We start from the raw sequence: 17,011 nt of genomic DNA on the forward strand, positions 1-17,011 counted from the left end.
TCTAAGCTTTCTAAGTGAGGTATAAAATACATAGACTGCACAAATCTTAAGTGTTCAGCCAAATGAATTTTTGAAATGAATATACTCGTATAATCATCACCCAGATCAAGATATAGATTTCAGAATTCCAAAAGCCTTCCTCATGTCTCCCTCAGAGTAAATACATAATGCTACCAAATTAATCACTATTCTGACTACATACCGTATAATTTTGTGTCTACTATATTTTATTCAATCTTATATTTAAAATATCTGTGTTGGAAATTACATTTTTTGCTATATTGTATTCTGTTACATAAATGCAACACAATCATTTATCTATTGCATTGTTGATGGATGTTGAATATTTTCCAATTTGGGGCCATTGGGAATAAAGCTGCTATTGTGGTAATAGCTTTTTCTCACATGTTAAATATCTTTCTGCTTCCTAAGAATTCTGGACTATTTCTTGAATTTTTATAGAGTTGACAAATTGGTTTTCTGACTTGTCTAATTTACTGTTGGTTATGTTCAATGTGATTTTAAATTGAGCAATTATGTTTATTATGTTAAAGAAATAGTTCTAGATTAAAATCTTATGTAAATTATCTTTCTGTTTAATAGATGTGATGGCCTCTGAAAACTTGCTAAGAAAACATTCAGTGATATTTTACATTTTAAAACGTTCCTGTCTTTTACTTCAGATGATATCTCTCGTACAACCTGGTTCTGGGAATGGAGGTTATGATGAAACTTCATCGCTACAGCATTCTTTTCAGCATTAAGATTACCCTGAAAAAAGCAAATGGTTAATAGTTTTACAGTAGAATTTTTGAAGTCTATTCAAGTTCTTATGCTCTGCTTTAATAAATTCCTCAACTGAAAGAAAGGAATTTGTGTCCATTCTAGTCACGGACAAGAAAAACAAGGAAAAACAAGATTGTCTATCTCTTACTGTCTTCCCTTTCATTTTCTTCCTTTCCTTGGACAGACAGTCTTTCCCCCATCCCATCACCTCGGGAGAATGCTTGTACATAGAGCACAGATAACATTATGGGTCTGTGTCTCTCCCACTGCCATGAAGGTCCCTGGCTCCATCCTCTGGCTCAGAGAATGACTGATGTGGAGGTATCTGTGAATATGGTCTGGACATTCAAAGTGAAGTATCTTAGAGCCATCTCATTTCCAGTGTTTTACTTACTACTGTCAGAAAGCATTAGTTTCAATGACTGCTTGTAGTTCTCATGCTACCATATCTTAATGTTCTTTAGATCCTATTCAGGGAGAAATATCTTTTCCATCTCTATGTTTTAGTATTTTGGTTTCTGTGAGACTCGGTGTGAGTCAAACTCCCATAGGCTATGTAGAAGAAGAAATCCAAGGCTAAACACAGAATCCAGGCAATAATTCGAAGAAAATTCGTGGAGCCAAGTCTTGTGTATTCTGGACAGGCACTTACATTTTTCTAAAAATTTCTTATCCCTGGAAAAAGAGAACAATACAGCAGGACAGACTAAGGTTATTTGATGCTTCTGACAATATTTTTAAAAAGTTTTCAACCAGCAGTTTCAGTTGTATCTGAAGAATAATATAGAAACATCAATTTCTAGAAGCATAATTATATGATCAAATAAACATTTGTAAGTCAACATAAGAATTAACACCACTTACCTTCTAATTCAATGCATAGGTGGCAGAGCATACAGAGAGAAAACATAGAAAACAAGATCACTTGGGAAGTTTTATTCACACTTGTGTGCTTATCTATCACTCAAACATTTCTCTCCAGCCCGACCTTCTCCTCTAAGTGCCAGACCTGCACTTATGGAGCCTCTTGAATGTTTCTACACAGATGTCCAATGAAGGACCACTAGAACCAGAAACTCAATTCTGTTCAATAACTTGACTCCATTCATTTGTCCAAATTTTCTTCCACTGCCATATTCCGGTGGAGGAGGGAGTGTTGATATTTTTTTTCCTGGTGTTATCTCATCACTCTTTCCTTTCATAGTTCCCTTAGCCTGCCTCCCTCTTTTGGTGCTTGCCCATCTGGTGAAATCCTACTTGCCCATCTGGTGAAATCTGAATAATAAGTTTCATCTGAAAATTTGCTGTCTCTTTGACGCCCTTCCTGATGTCACCAGACAGAATTGGCTATGTTATTTCCTATACTCCACTAACGTCTCTCATTAAAGCGTGCGTCATATGAAATTGTGATTACAGGGTTTGTCTTCTGCATCTCTCTTTCCACAGCCCTTTTTATCTTCCTGAAAGAAGGGAAAATTTTCTATTCATTCATTCATTTCTATTCATTCATTCATCTATTCATCTAGCATTCAGTAAAACAGAAAAAAGCTTGGGGTTGTAAGATTAACTTTTCTCTTCTTTCTTCTCTGTGTCTCTCTGACTCTCTCTATATATACATGTATATATCTTATATACAACATATAACACATATATAACATATCTATATCTATATCATATATGGCAGGAAACTTCGCTCAGCCAATAAGTAGGTTTAAAAAACTATTATATTTCTAGTTTTTAAAAATAACTATATAAAACGATAAAACAGCCAGGCACGGTGACTCACACCTGTAATCCCAGCACTTTGGGAGGCCGAGGTGGGTGGATCAGCTGAGGTCAGGAGTTTGAGACCATCCTGGCCAACATGGTGAAACCCTGCCTCTACTAAAATACAAAAATTAGCCAGGTACAGTGGTGTGCATCTGTAATCCCAGCTACTTGGGAGGCTGAGGCAGGAAAATTGCTTGAACCCGGGAGGCAGAGATTGCAGTGAGCTGAGATCATGCCACTGCACAGCGGCCTGGGCAACAGAGTGAGACTCTGTCTCCAATAAGTAAGTAAATAAATAAAACTACAAAACTATAGTTTAAAAAATGATATATACATATATATAGTTATATATATACAAAACTGTAGTTTAAAAAACTGTATAAAACTGTCATTTTAGTCTCATATATAAAGTTTAGTTATATATATTTATATATAGTTTATATTTTTTAGTTATATATATAGTTTTTTAAACCTATATATATTTATATATATAGTTTTAGTTGTATATATAGTTTATATATATATTTTTAGTTATATATATAGTTTTTTAAACTAAATATATAGTTTATATATATATATATATAAAAATAGTTTTTTAAACTTAGTGGCTGAGTGACGTTTCCTGCCGTCACACAGTGCAGAGGAGCCCTGCCACCTGGTCGGGGAAGCAGGACTGGGCACATTTATGCACAGAGAGGCAACATCCATGCTTCACTGTGTCTATACTACTGGCACAGAGATAGAAAGCTGTTGGGTTCCTTTGGGCTGATGTCACAGTGAGAGGAAAGGATTCCTTCCTCTCCCGAGACACACTGTACCCTTCAGCTATGTCTCCTTTCTGAATGTCATTTACTATCTGTGAGTAGTAGATCAATCTCAGTCCTTGACCTGGGTCCTGTCGGTACCAGTACATGGCATCGTGGTTCAAATTCTGTTCACAACTCAGGGTCACATTCTGTCCTTCCTTTCTGAACAGGTACTTTGGGGACTGAGTGATTCTGCCATCCATGGTGTCTGGAAAAGAAAGAGAGGCATGCCTGAAGTACAGCGCACGGAGGTGCCTGATGCTGCTGTCCCTCAGGGAAGCCTTAGATTTGGAACTTGCAGCATTCCAGATAGGAATTTTCTCCCTGAACCCAGGACTCACTTGCTCCAAGGAGACAAAGGACCACACAGCAGAGCACCTGGTTGCTCATAGTGGAAAGGGGGCCTCCTTGTAGCTCCAAGCACTTGTGGGAAGAGAATGAGAAAAGAGGCTTGGCTCTGGGGCTTCTCCTGGCCTTATGTGCAGAGTTTGTCGGTGGCTGGAACCAAGAGGTGGGAGGTTCCTGGAAATACTCAAGACAGGCTTTCTAATTTTGCAGATGAGGAGACAGGACAGAGAGCAGAGTCATTGGCACCTCCCATAACTCTGCGTTGCATCTGTGCTGAGGGGGCTGGCACCCCAAGTTTCCGGGCCAGAGTTTCACTCCAATTGGCCCATTGGTTTTTATCTTTCCAGCAACTGTAAGGTTTGGGTTCCTCTAGGAGCGCTGTAGACACTCTGATTATACAAGAACGTGGAATTCATTTATTTTTCCTTTTTTTAAAAAAATAAAAATAAAAAAAAAACAAAACAAAACATTGATACATAATGTGTGTACCTATTTGTGGGTACGTGTGGTATTTTGTTACATGCATAGAATGTGTAATGATGAACTCAGGGTATGTAGGAAGTCCATCCTCTGGAGAACTTATCATTGTTTATGCCCTCAGCTCTCTTGGGGAAAGATGACCCCTGGGGTCTGGCCAGTGGTGCTGTGGCCACTGTGACAGCCTTTTGCTTAGCCGTCCTGCTGCACAGAGCCCAGCGCTGCTGTTCTAGGTCCTTCATGCAATTACACCAAGACCTCGCCTCCTTTGACCACCTTCTAACTGGCTAGTTTCACTCACGTCCTTCTCATTCTCCGACTTGTTTCTTTGTCTTTGCCTTTGTCCTGACTAAATTTTCATTTGGGTTTATCCTCCCTTGGTCATCTTTTAATTTATTTTTCATGACTGGGATAATTTTCTTTTTCTTTCATGTCCCTCCTGAGGTCAATCAATTTCTTTTTCTGATGTCTTCCTATTTTGGCCATTTCTGGTCTGAGTTTTTGAACTGCTGGTCTGGTTATGGTCACTTATATCCTCAGCTGCTTCCTTGAGTGTGTTTATTTCTGTTTGGAGTGTAGACTTACGTTTTCTTCTGCCTCCTGATTGCTTTTGAGGTAAGGGAACAGGGAACAGAGGTGAGATGTTTGCCTTCGTTGTATGGGTGTTACTTTCATCTTGCTCATTTTCGTGTTATTGGGGTGTTTTACAAAACTCCTAGTCTAATGTTCCTTTAGCCATCATCCTAGCAAAATCCAGACTCCTTAGTGAGCTTTGTTTGTTTTCGTAGTGGGGCTGGTTGTGGGTCCTCTTAATTTGTGATTTCCTTTTGTTTTGCAGAATTCTGTTTCCCCCTTTTTTCTCTTTTTCTACTCACTATTGAATTGCCAGAAGACCCTCTTTCTTCCTCTTTGCCTTTTTCCCCCTCCCTGTAAAGCACTGCCTTTGGAAGACTGTTCCTTTAAATTACATGTCTGGTGTTTTAAACGGCATGAAGTTTGGAATCCATCTTCTCTGCAGCCTTGCTGGGGTCTCAGCATTGGTCTTTTTCTGGAGATCTTTCTGTATCTTTCTCAGGCTCCCCAGCCAGTGTCCCTCTTCTGTCTTCCTGGAAGATTTTCTGGGTTTTTCTCCTTTTGGGTGAAGTGAGGGAGGGGCGGGAGTACATTAAATGATTTTAGAAAATCGAAGGGCAAAGACATGCAGTGGAGTCACATGGTTTATACTCCGCGCTGGTGAGGCTGGGCTTAGCCTGCACATGTATTTGAAATGACTTTGCTTTTGTCTGCCTTTTCATTTTATGAAATTGTTTCATCAAAGCAAATTATAACAAATCTTTTTCTGTAGGTGGCCTGTATCTGTTGAGTGATGAGAATAAAAACAAATATTAACTAAGACAAAAAGTTGAGGTGACAGATTTCTAATGAACAATATCTGTGGGCCAGACCTTTTCCCTAAATTCTAGACAAATTTATCCAACTCTATTTCCATCATCTCTCAGATGTTCTATAATTTTATAGCAGGAATTCTTGAACCTAGCATCTGTACAAACCTGCACAGGTACTCGGCAATGAACAGAACAAGAATTATGCCTTCAAGAATGCTAAGCAGCATGATGTGAGATAAAAATCATAACCCTTTGAGCCAAATGCTTTCTGTCACCTTCTAGGTTTCCTCCTCCCTTCCCTTCCCTTCCCTTCCCTTCCCTTCCCTTCCCTTCCCTTCCCTTCCCTTCCCTCCCCTCCCCTCCCCTCCCCTCCCCTGCCCTGCCCTCCCCTCCCCTTTAGTCCCCCATCTCTCTGTCTCTTTCTTTCTAGAAATTCACTCCTAGAACCATAATTTCTCTTGGTGAAAATGAAGAAAGCACTTCCTTAGGTTGTGTATCTTGGTGATTAAATAAAATTACTGATGTAAAGCATGAAATATAGAACTTGACATACAGTATGGAATAAAAAAAGAGTTACACTGCTAAGTGTTTTGAAACTGACAAATTAAGTCAATGTCAAAACTGAAAAATTATGTCTAGTTCTTAAAAATCTTTATGTCCTTTGGATGACAGAGTCTTAGTTTCTGAGCATAGCCTGGGATGTTTCATGCTATCCCTACAGTCCTCCCCTATTTCCATCCTCAACTTGCAGAATGCCTTACAGCTGACCTGTTCACTGTACCGGTAACACGTTTCCCTTCCCAGCCCACCGCTGTTTCCAAGGCAGGTCTGGAGGATGTTTGTGGACTGAGAGGCTGTGGCTCTGCATTGATGTGGGTGGTGAGCTGGCACAGAAATAAGCTGCTGAGTCTTCTTGCTCTGCCTGCTGGATCCTCAGGATGCTGGGGCCTTCTTTGGGAAATTCAGCAGAAAACCATTCCTTTGGCATTCCTGACTCATCTATGATTTTTTCTTTCTGGAGATAAACCATGAATTTCAGACCTTCCTCTGGGAGCTGCCGATACCAATAAACATGACTGTGTCCTTTCATTGGGCTGCATCTCAGTCTTGCCTCCTGTCCCCTCCTCCTGACCAGGTGTCTTGGGTTCTGTGTGATGCCGGCATTTGAGAGACCTCAGAGGAGAAGAGACTGCATGAGACACAGTTGTAATGGCAGAAGGATGAATGTCTTACAGTGAAGGAGCCTGTTTGAAGTCTCCTGCATTCCTTTAAAAACTCACATGAATTTTGCTTTTTACTCCATAATGCAATTATTTGTTTTCATATCAAAGTCAATACCTTTCACAAAATCTTTGGTCAACACAGAGGTCCAGGGTATATTTGAGACTCTGCTGTAGAGCCCAAAATGAAGCCCAGCGATGGTGATCCTTTAGTTCAAAACTCACCTGTCCCCAGAAGACAGATGACCACACAGGAGAGGACTCTGGTGTCCATGGCAGAGTTGGGCATGGAGGGAGCCTGCAGGCAGGGCCGGGAAGGCAGTTGCTGCAGCACGTAGGGGAACCAGACCTCACAGCTGCCACCTACAAGACGCATCTTCCTGTGAGGTCACATTTCCAGTGGGTCCTATGGTTTCTAGAACCAATCTTGTATGTCAGTTAAATGGTAGATCTTACGGACTACAGGGCACCATACCCAGATCATGTATACTTTTATTTTTATTTTTTCCACAAATGGGGTCTTGATGTTTGCCCAGGCTGGTTCCAAATTCCTGGGCTCAAACAAATCCTCCCACCTCAGCTTCCCAAGTCGCTGACCTCTCCACTATTCTTATTTTTTGTTCCTTTATTTTCCTTTTATTGACTCATATCATCTTTCTATTTTCTGGCTGTTGCCGAGTAGAGGTATTGACAAGAGGTGATATGTAGATGTGCCCATTAAGAGACAGGGAAGTGGACCCCAACACTGCTGGAGGGAAAATTAGAGACACAATGATTTGACATTGTTTCAGTTTGCTTTTTTGCTCCCACGCCTCATCTAAGGGATGGTTTCAAGCATTTTGAGGGAACTTTAAGATTTGTAATTCACTTCTGTCACCTTTGCTTATTCCACTTGAATTTTCGATATAAGTAATTCAAAGAGCAAACCCTAGAAAAACTTCCCCCTCTGACTTCAGGTCCGCTTCTTCTGCATACCTATCAGGTCCCCTTATTCTGTAGCCATGCATGGGATGCCTGTGTTTGAGAGATCTTCCTTCCTCCTTTTTTTTTTTTGAGATGGAGTCTCGCTCTGTCGCCCAGAGTGCAGTGGCGCGATCTCGGCTCACTGCAAACTCCACCTCCCGGGTTCACCCCATTCTCCTGCCTCAGCCTCCCGAGTAGCTGGGACTAGAGGTGCCTACCACCATGCCTGACTAATTTTTAGTAGAGACACGGTTTCACCATGTTGGCCAGGATGGTCTCGATCTCCTGACCTCATGATCTGCCCACCTCAGCCTCCCAAAGTGCTGGGATTACAGGCGTGAGTCACTGTACCCAGTCTATTCTAGACATTTTATATAAATGAAGTCCAACAATATGTGCCCCTATGTGCCTGCCTTCTTCGCTTTGTATAGCTTTTCAATGTTCATCCATGGTATAGCATGTATCAATGCTTTGTTCCTTTTTATGACCAGTTTTATTTTATAAATCTATTTAGTTAATCCACTCATCAATTGATGGATATTTTTACTTTTTGACTAATATGAATAATACTGTTTGAAATGTGTGTATAAATTTTTTATGTGAACATATTTTTTATTGTCTTGGGGGTATACCTAGGAGATGAATGGCTGGGTTACACAGTCATTCTATGTTTAACTTTTGAGTAACTGCTGGACTGTTTTACACAATGGCACCGGCAATTCTTGAGGGTCCCGATTTCCTCACATCTATGCCTACACCTGTTATTGTCTGAGTATCTTTATTACAGTCTACTGGGTGTGAAGTGGTATCTCATTGTGATTTTGATTTGCGTTTCACCAACAACAAATGATGCTGAGCATCTTTCATGTATTTTTTGGCCATTTGCAGATATTTGTTGGAGACATGTTTAGATCCTTTCTCATTTTTAAATTAGGTTATTTGTCTTTTTATTATTGAGTTGTGAGAGTTCTTTTACATCCTTGATACAATTCCCTGTGAGATATATGATTTGCAAGTATATATCCATTTTGGGGTTGTCTTTCTTGAACGTGTCCTTTGAAGCGCAGACTTTAACAAAATTGATTAAGTCCAATTTGTCTTTTTCTCTGGTTGCCTGTGTTTTGAGTTTCATATTTAAGAAGTCACTGCCTACTCTGAAGGATAAGTCCCTGGATGGCCTTCGCAATGCGGATCCTCCTTTTCTCTTTTATAGTTCTTAAGAATAACTGTAGGATGTGCTAGCAATACCACATCCTGTGATAAAGAGGAACTGGCAGGAAAATCCTGGCCTCTGTTCTTGTCTCTCCTGGAACAGGATGTCCTGCAGTGCTTTAATCCATTAAATGTAGCCCCTGGATTTAAAACCCAGGGCAGAGTGCATTTTCAGAGTCTCTCAGCTGCAGTGCAACATGAGGCATGTGCAGGCAAGATTCCATCCATTCTGGGTAGTTTTTCTGAGCCTTGGGAGACAAACTTACCATGAATCCTAAGCTTCTACTGTCTTTTGCTGCCTATCTGTGAGTAATACAGTTGCTTTGCTCAACTTGTTATATGAATCATGCAAGTGATGGAAATTGCAGTTCAAGATGCAGTGGGCTAAAGTGGTGGTTGGCATGGCGATGACCTCCGCTATCCTTCATGCATTTCTCTCTGGAAAATTAACACAACTCCCTGGGATTAGTAACAGTGCACAGCAAATCTGCTTCACATATACCTGTGAGAATAGATAGTCAGAAAGATAAGAGCAGGGCAAGAGAGAGGCGCTCCCTGGCCACCACACACACACACACCAGAATGTCAGGTGATCATCAAGTGATGCTTAGGTGACTGTCTCTCAAAGATGATAATTGGTCACAATCAGCATCAGGGAAAGACAATTTCCACATAGATAAAAAACATCTGGAGCTGGTGATCAGCAGCTTCCTGATAAGATCTCTGGAGTTGGGCGGGTAGGCTCAAGCATGTGCACAGAGGCTAAATGGCGGAGTTTAACTAACATATGACTCTATGAACACCCCACTGACGAGGGAAAAATGCCTCAAGTGAGCATGCGCACAACTCCAGTAAGAACACTACACGCGCATCCCCTCCCAAGTGCTGACCGGCCACTGAGTACACAGACAGCTTGCCCAAGGAAAGAGCATCAAAGGAGGAGAAACACAAACCCTAGAACCATGGTGATGTGTAAAACCCCAAGTCAAGGGCTAACCAGGGCACTTAGGTCTCTCAGGTCACCCGCTTGGCCCTCTTCCAAGCGTACTTTGCTTCCTTTACTCCTGCTTTAAAACTTGCCTGGGTCTTTCCTCTGCCTTAAACTTCTGTCCCTTGGCCAAAGTCTTTCCTCCTAGGAGGCTAGAATTGAGTTTACTGCAGACCCATATGGATTTACTGCTGGTTACATATACACCAAGGCCACAAATATGTATACCTATGCCTTCTTCCAAGAGTTTTAGCTTTTACATTTAAGTCTTTAATTCATTTTGAGTTATTTTTTGTTTATGGTATGAGACAAGATCCAACTTCACTCTTTTGCACATACATACACAGTTTTCTCAGTACCATTTACCATTCTTTCCCCATTGAATGGTCTTGGCTGGCACTCTTGTCTAAAATGAATTGCCCACAAATTTATGAATTTATTTGAGGGTTCTCAATTCTATTCCATTGATCTATATGTTTATCCTGTTCCAGAACCATACTGTTTTGAATAATGTAGTTTAGTAATAAGCTTTGAAATTGTGAAGTGTGAGTTACCCAACATTTTTTCTACTTTTACAACATTGTTTTGGATGATCTTGGTATTTGGGCCTTCCATGTGAATTTTTACTTTGTTTTGTCAATTTCCAAAAAAAAATTTACAACTAGAATTTTGAAATTTTGATAGAGATGAATCTATAGATCAATTTGGGGAGTGTTGCCACTTAACAATGTTAAGTCCTCCAATCCATGAACATAGAGTATCTTTCTATTAGGTCTTCAATTTCAACAATATTTTGCACCTTTCAGTCTACAAGTCTTTTCTGGTTTTTTTTTTGTTTGTTTGTTTAATTTATGCCAAGATATTTTATTATTTTGTTGCAATTATTCACATGATTCTGCTCTTAATTTCATTTTCGTCTCATTGCTAACATATAGACACACAACAGAACTTTTGGTATTAATCTTTTATTCTGCACCTTGCTGAACTTGCCTATTAAATCTAGTGGAGTTGTGTGTGTACGTGTGTGTGTGTGAGAATTCATATTTTCTGTATACAAGATTATGTCAAGTGTCAACTGTAATTAGAGATTATTTTATGTCTTCCTTTCTAGTCTGATTGTCTCTTATTTTCTTTTTTTTTTTTTTTTTTTTTTTTTTGAGACGGAGTCTCGCTCTGTCGCCCGGGCTGGAGTGCAGTGGCCGGATCTCAGCTCACTGCAAGCTCTGCCTCCCAGGTTTACGCCATTCTCCTGCCTCAGCCTCCCGAGTAGCTGGGACTACAGGCGCCCGCCACCTTGCCCGGCTAGTTTTTTTGTATTTTTTAGTAGAAACGGGGTTTCACGGTGTTAGCCAGGATGGTCTCGATCTCCTGACCTCGTGATCCGCCTGTCTCGGCCTCCCAAAGTGCTGGGATTACAGGCTTGAGCCACCGCGCCCGGCCAAAATGGGAGGGCGTGCTGCATGGGCCGGGAAACGAACTATTTTCTTAAAATGACTAATTTCTCTGGCCAGAATGAGGTTGTTGCATGTTGACTTTTTTTTTCTTGCAGTACTTTAAAAATGATGCTTTTCTATTTTTTCCACTGGATACCCCAGAAAAAAAATTGTACTTTGCTAGACTCACCTGCTCCCAATAGACAAGAGCTTTATGGAAGAATTTCCACTCACCCATTACAGAGTGTGGCAGAGAATGCACACCTGCAGCTTCAGGTACCAGCTCTGAGAGTGGTGAGAAATGATGCTGAACTTGGAGTTCTGCCTGGATTCACATGCAGATTTTGTTTATTCTATTAAAGGATAGAAGCCATAGATGAATGGTTCCTGGATTAGATGAAGATCTATTCTAAATTTAAAAAGTTTAGATTCTCTATGGTCTAATTTTAAGCTACTTTTCTTGGTGTGTGTGTGTGTGTGCATGTAAGCCCTGAAGTGTAAGGCAGCAGTGAGTGAGGTCGCTGGTCATAGAATGAGCAGATAGTGAGTTTGTTTTGATTATAAGGATAGATGTGAGGATATCTCAAATGTGCCTCAATTTCAAAATGACCCCATTTGGATTTGTATGTCTCCTTTATTGAATATTCTCTTTCATCTGTGTTCCCTGGATTTGTTGGCCATATTTTTATTCTTGAAATCTGAGGGTCACCTTAATCCCTCTAATCTCCCTCACTTTTTACAGCAGACAGTGTTAAAATTTTGTTCATTCTATATCCCAAGAGTTTATTCTCCTCTTTCGAATTCTGTTACTATTGTTTCAGTTCAAAGTCTCATAATTTCCTGTCTAGGCAATTCCAATAATTAACTTTTTCTTTAGGAAATTTATTTTATTGTTTGTGCTATGAGACTTACCCTGCTAACACATTTTTGAGTGTATAATACAGTATTGTTAGCTATACGTTAAATGTGCTACCTTTTTTCTTTCCCATTTTAACATCCCTCCATTTAGTTGCTTTTGACAACTTTGTCTAATATGTAGATGGCTTAATTATTTTCTTGCTCAATAATGTGAAAAGATCATTTTTGAAATCAAAAGAAAATTAAAAATCTTTGGATTCTCTATGGCTTAATTTTAAGCTACTTTCTTGACTTCACCCCTAATGACATTACACTGTGCTCCGGTTTTGCTGACCTCATGTGTGCCTTCCCACTTCAGTGACAGTCCTGCTCCCTCCTCAGCCTAAACCTTCATTTTCTCATTCCAATAGCCAGTGCAAGCATCATTCAAGGTTGCTTTAAAACATTCTTTTCCACCAATATTCTTGGTTTTCACCTCTAAGTCTGAGCAAATGCAGCACTTTCTTTAAGTCTATCTAGTGGGATTTCCCTCAGCTTCTACCACTTTTGTTTAAGTGTGTGTGCATGTGTGTGTGTGTGTGTGTGTGTGAGTGTATCTGTGTGAGTGTGTCTGTCTGTGAGTGTAGCTGTCTTTCTTCCCACTAAATGGTATGTTCCTAGAAGGGAAAGTCTTATTCTTCTTTGTGTTGTTAATAACATTTATCATAGTCCCTGATGTGCAGGAGCTATTATTTAATAACTCTCTAAATTAATTAAATTTCCCATTAGTCAAGACTCAGTTTATCCTCCCTAAAATTTCTAAGCAAGTTGACCTCAAAAGACACAAATCACTTTTTTTCTCTTTCCTGCACCATTCTCCCTTTAGCTGAGAAGTTACTTGAGTGCTTATAATATAATTGCATGGGTCTGGGGCTACTGGGTCTTCTCAAGAGCTCTGAGATTGACATGTACACCTGTTCTACTAGATAACTGAAGCCAGGATAATTTCCTATTGCAACCAGGTGATTGCATTACTCTGAGAAGCTGGTGTTGTAGGGGTAGCTTGCAGAGTCATTTTAGGTAGCAGATATTTTGCTGTGAATAAATGTATTAGCCTTGGGCAGACTGTCTACAAATGCTTAGGAATTACTTTTTCTGATCAATCATTTTACTCTAAGCAGCTATAAGCAAGCTGTGGCTCCGTTCTTGGATTTATCAATGCCACAATATGAGACATTCCTCAATGTCTTCCTAAGCTTGTCTTATTCTCAACTTCTGATTGGATATTGTCCTTTCTAGATGACTGAAAGACTGAAAAAAAGGCAGGAACTGCAGAAAGAGCAGAGAAGCAAGCCTAATGATGCAGTCATCAGTGAAAAGCTTCAAGCCAGGTCCCGGAACATCTAGAACTGGAATGCCCCACCTGCTCCCAGTAGAAAAGGCCACATAACAAAGAATCTGGGGCCTAGGATGGGATCCGTAGGCATGTCTCATAAATAAGGGAGAGAGCTTATGTCTGTCTCTCTGTGGTTCCTCCACCCCAACCCAAATAGCCTGGCACATCACAGTCCCTGCATTAGCTCCTCCCTGTCAAGAAGCCCTACTTCCTGTGCAGCCCAAGCCAGGTGTCAGAAATGGTCAAAACAGCCACTCCACTAAATCCTAAGTATCTGAAGCTGGGTCTTAAGCATTGGCACTTTGTATCTACTCATCATCAATCAAAATATCTATCTCAGGTCACCATGGCAACTGTTCAATCTCATGCCAGCCTTCCCAAGTGTCAAAATTTCTGTTTAGCCACAAACAATGGCACTAGCATTTGTCCACACTATTGACAAGTTTGGTGGTCACTGTATAGGAAGGAGAAATAATGTTCTGTGTTCAAACCTGTAGGAACTGTTCTTATTCTTGTCTTTCTCCAGATAACTTGTAGTTTGTCTTCGAGCAATATTTCTGTACCTTTCAGCTTCCTATTTTCAACTTCCATTAGTCATCCTTCAGCTGTCATGCCCCTGGGCTTTTTCTCTCTGCTTGTTCTAGTTCCTTTCTCATTCTTTAAAATATGTATGTGTGTGTGTGTGTGTGTGTGTGTGTGTATGTATATATACATATGTGTATGTATATGTGTATGTATATATATACACACACAAACATATACATATATGTGTATGTATATGTGTATGTGTATATATACACACACACATATACATATATATATATATATAAATAAAATTTATTTATTTATGTATTTTTGAAAGGGAGTTTCACTCTGTCGCCCAGGCTGGAGTGCAGTGGTGTGAACTCAGCTCACTGCAAGCTCTGCCTCCTGGATTCACGCCATTCTCCTGCCTCAGCCTCCCGAGTAGCTGGGACTATAGGCGCCCACCACCACGCCTGGCTAATTTTTTGTATTTTTAGTAGAGATGGGGTTTCACCATGTTAGCCAGGATGGTCTAGATCTCCTGACCTCGTGATATGCCCGCCTCAGCCTCCCAAAGTGCTGGGATTACAGACACGAGCCACCACACCTAGCCTTAAAATATATATATATATAAAAATATATAATTTTTATTCTTTTTTGAAATTTTCTTTTTAAAAAAAAATTTTAGAGACAGGGTCTCATTCTGTGACCCAGGCTGGAGTTTGGTGGCATGATCATATCTCTGCAGCCTCGAACTCCTGGGATCAAGAAACCCCCCTGCCTCAGCTTCCCAAATAGCTAGAACTACAGGTGTCAACCAGCTCACCCAGCTGGCTGGGTGTCATTCTTAGTTCAACATGATGATAGTAGAGCAAATAGAATTAAATAAAATCCCTGATTACAAATGCCAGCTCTACAATCGGCTTAGTGTACATCCTGCACTTCCCCTCCTTAAACTTCAATTTCTTTGTTAGTAAAATAGGAATAAGTAATACAATTTTGAGTTGCTGGTATGGATGAAATGAAATACTATATGTGAAATATCTAGCATGGTACTTCACATATAGCGATATCCTGCCTAGATTTTTGCCCTCTTCAACAAAGCCCATGCCACCTCTAATGAATATTACAATATGTTCTTCTAGGAGATTATTGAGCTGATTTAATATAACTGTTGTGATGATACACTATGTTTGCTTAGAAAGAAACTAAGGTCATTCTTGTAATCTTACTAGAAAAAAAGTTATTCCTTCATTTCCAATCTTTGCCCGGAAACGTACTCATAGTTGTGAGACATTGGACAAATTATTACCTTTCTGAGCCTAAAAATTGGGGATAATAATACCTACACTAATAGTTCTCTTATTCACAATTAAGGGAACAAGTCCCATGTAGCATATGGTCACAGTATCAGCATATGTTGACCACATATGGTAATTTTGACATTTATGCTGTTACTGTCTGGCACGGCTGGATTGACTGAAGCAGAATGACATCTCTGGACAGATTTCTTTCCACTTGGATGGAACAAGGAAAAGAAATGCACACTCGTTGTTTGTAGTAGATTTGAAGGTATCGCACAGTATCTGGGGGTAATGACAGAATAACCAGTCATGGAGTTACTTCCGTCAGTGGTCCAGTAAGAGCCAAACCATGAAACTCAGCAAAAAGCTGGAGCACAGCAATCCTAGATAATAACACATCATAATAGTAGGCCAAACCTAGGTATACTAGAGTTTGAGTTTTAGGCACCGTACTAGAGATTTTCATGAATTATTTTATTTAACCCAATACTATCAGGTAGGTATTATTATTGTTATTATTGAGACAGAGTTTCACTCTCGCTGTCCAGGCTGGAGTGCAATGGCACAATCTCGGCTCACCTCAACCTCTGCCTCCCGGGTTCAAGAGATTTTCCTGCCTCAGCCTCCTGAGTAGCTGGGATTACAGTCATGTGCCACCACGCCCAGCTAATTTTGTATTTTTACTAGAGATGGGATTTCTCCATGTTGATCAGGCTGGTCTCGAACTCCCAACCTCAGGTGATCCACCTGCCTCGGCCTCCCAAAGTGCTGAGATTACAGGCATGAGCCACCGTGCTCAGCCTCAGGTAGGTACTATTATCTTCATTTTAGAGGTGAGCAAATGAGGCATAGAGAGATTGATAGTCTTGCTCATGTTTGCATAGCATTTGAGTAGAGAAGCCAGAATTGTGGTCTGCATTATTTTATTCCAGAGTCTATACTTTTAACTGTCACCTTCTAGTGACCCATGGCAGGCAGCATCACATACCTGGGTGGGCAGTGGACATTTGAACGTCTTCTTGCGGCATCCAGGATGAGACTTAACACTGTGAACATAGATAGTTCCTTTGAGAGAAAGGTATTTCTTTAATCATGAGTGAGTAGGGGTCAAAGACTATGACTATCAGGAGTCACATTGTCCAAGACATTAGGTGGAAGATCACTATCTTGTTATATATTATGCATGTTGAAGGGACATTTTTATTATGTATGGAAAATATATGAACATTTTTATTATTTATGAAAATATATATGAAACATATAAGTGCCAAGGTGAACACCAAAGACATTTCTGTAATTCTGAGGATTTCCAAGGCAGGCAATCAAGATGCCTTACTTGAGGGAGTGTCACTGAATAAGGAAATATTTTAAGAGACCAAACAGAAGGCACAAGTTGGAAAAGAACCAAGTAAGAGAGGCAGAAAGAAAATTTGGTTCAAATGATGGGCACTGGCAGAAGGGGAGAGAGAAAGGGGCTGGCCTTGTTATGAAAGCCTTGTAGTCTCTGGGAAGAGCAGGAGCTCAAATGCTCAGAGAACCTGGAAACATACAATTAAAGCAT

At 40.2% G+C, this 17,011-nt stretch overlaps 1 protein-coding gene and 2 gene segments (V, D, J or C); all 3 read right to left on the reverse strand.

The window, feature by feature from the left end:
- The window catches only part of LOC126951110 (probable non-functional T cell receptor beta variable 7-3), a 632,711-nt gene that overhangs the window by 328,361 nt on the left and 287,339 nt on the right, over positions 1-17,011 (reverse strand).
- LOC126951109 (M1-specific T cell receptor beta chain-like) overlaps positions 1-17,011 on the reverse strand; it is a 418,381-nt gene that overhangs the window by 277,002 nt on the left and 124,368 nt on the right. The gene's annotated exons all lie outside the window — the stretch shown is intronic.
- Positions 6,168-7,228, reverse strand: LOC126951092 (T cell receptor beta variable 18-like). The segment is given in 2 exon segments: positions 6,168-6,745; positions 7,018-7,228. Coding segments are annotated over 2 exon segments (552 nt in total).

Source organism: Macaca thibetana, chromosome 3, assembly GCF_024542745.1.
Source record: "Macaca thibetana thibetana isolate TM-01 chromosome 3, ASM2454274v1, whole genome shotgun sequence".
Lineage (NCBI taxonomy): Eukaryota > Metazoa > Chordata > Mammalia > Primates > Cercopithecidae > Macaca > Macaca thibetana.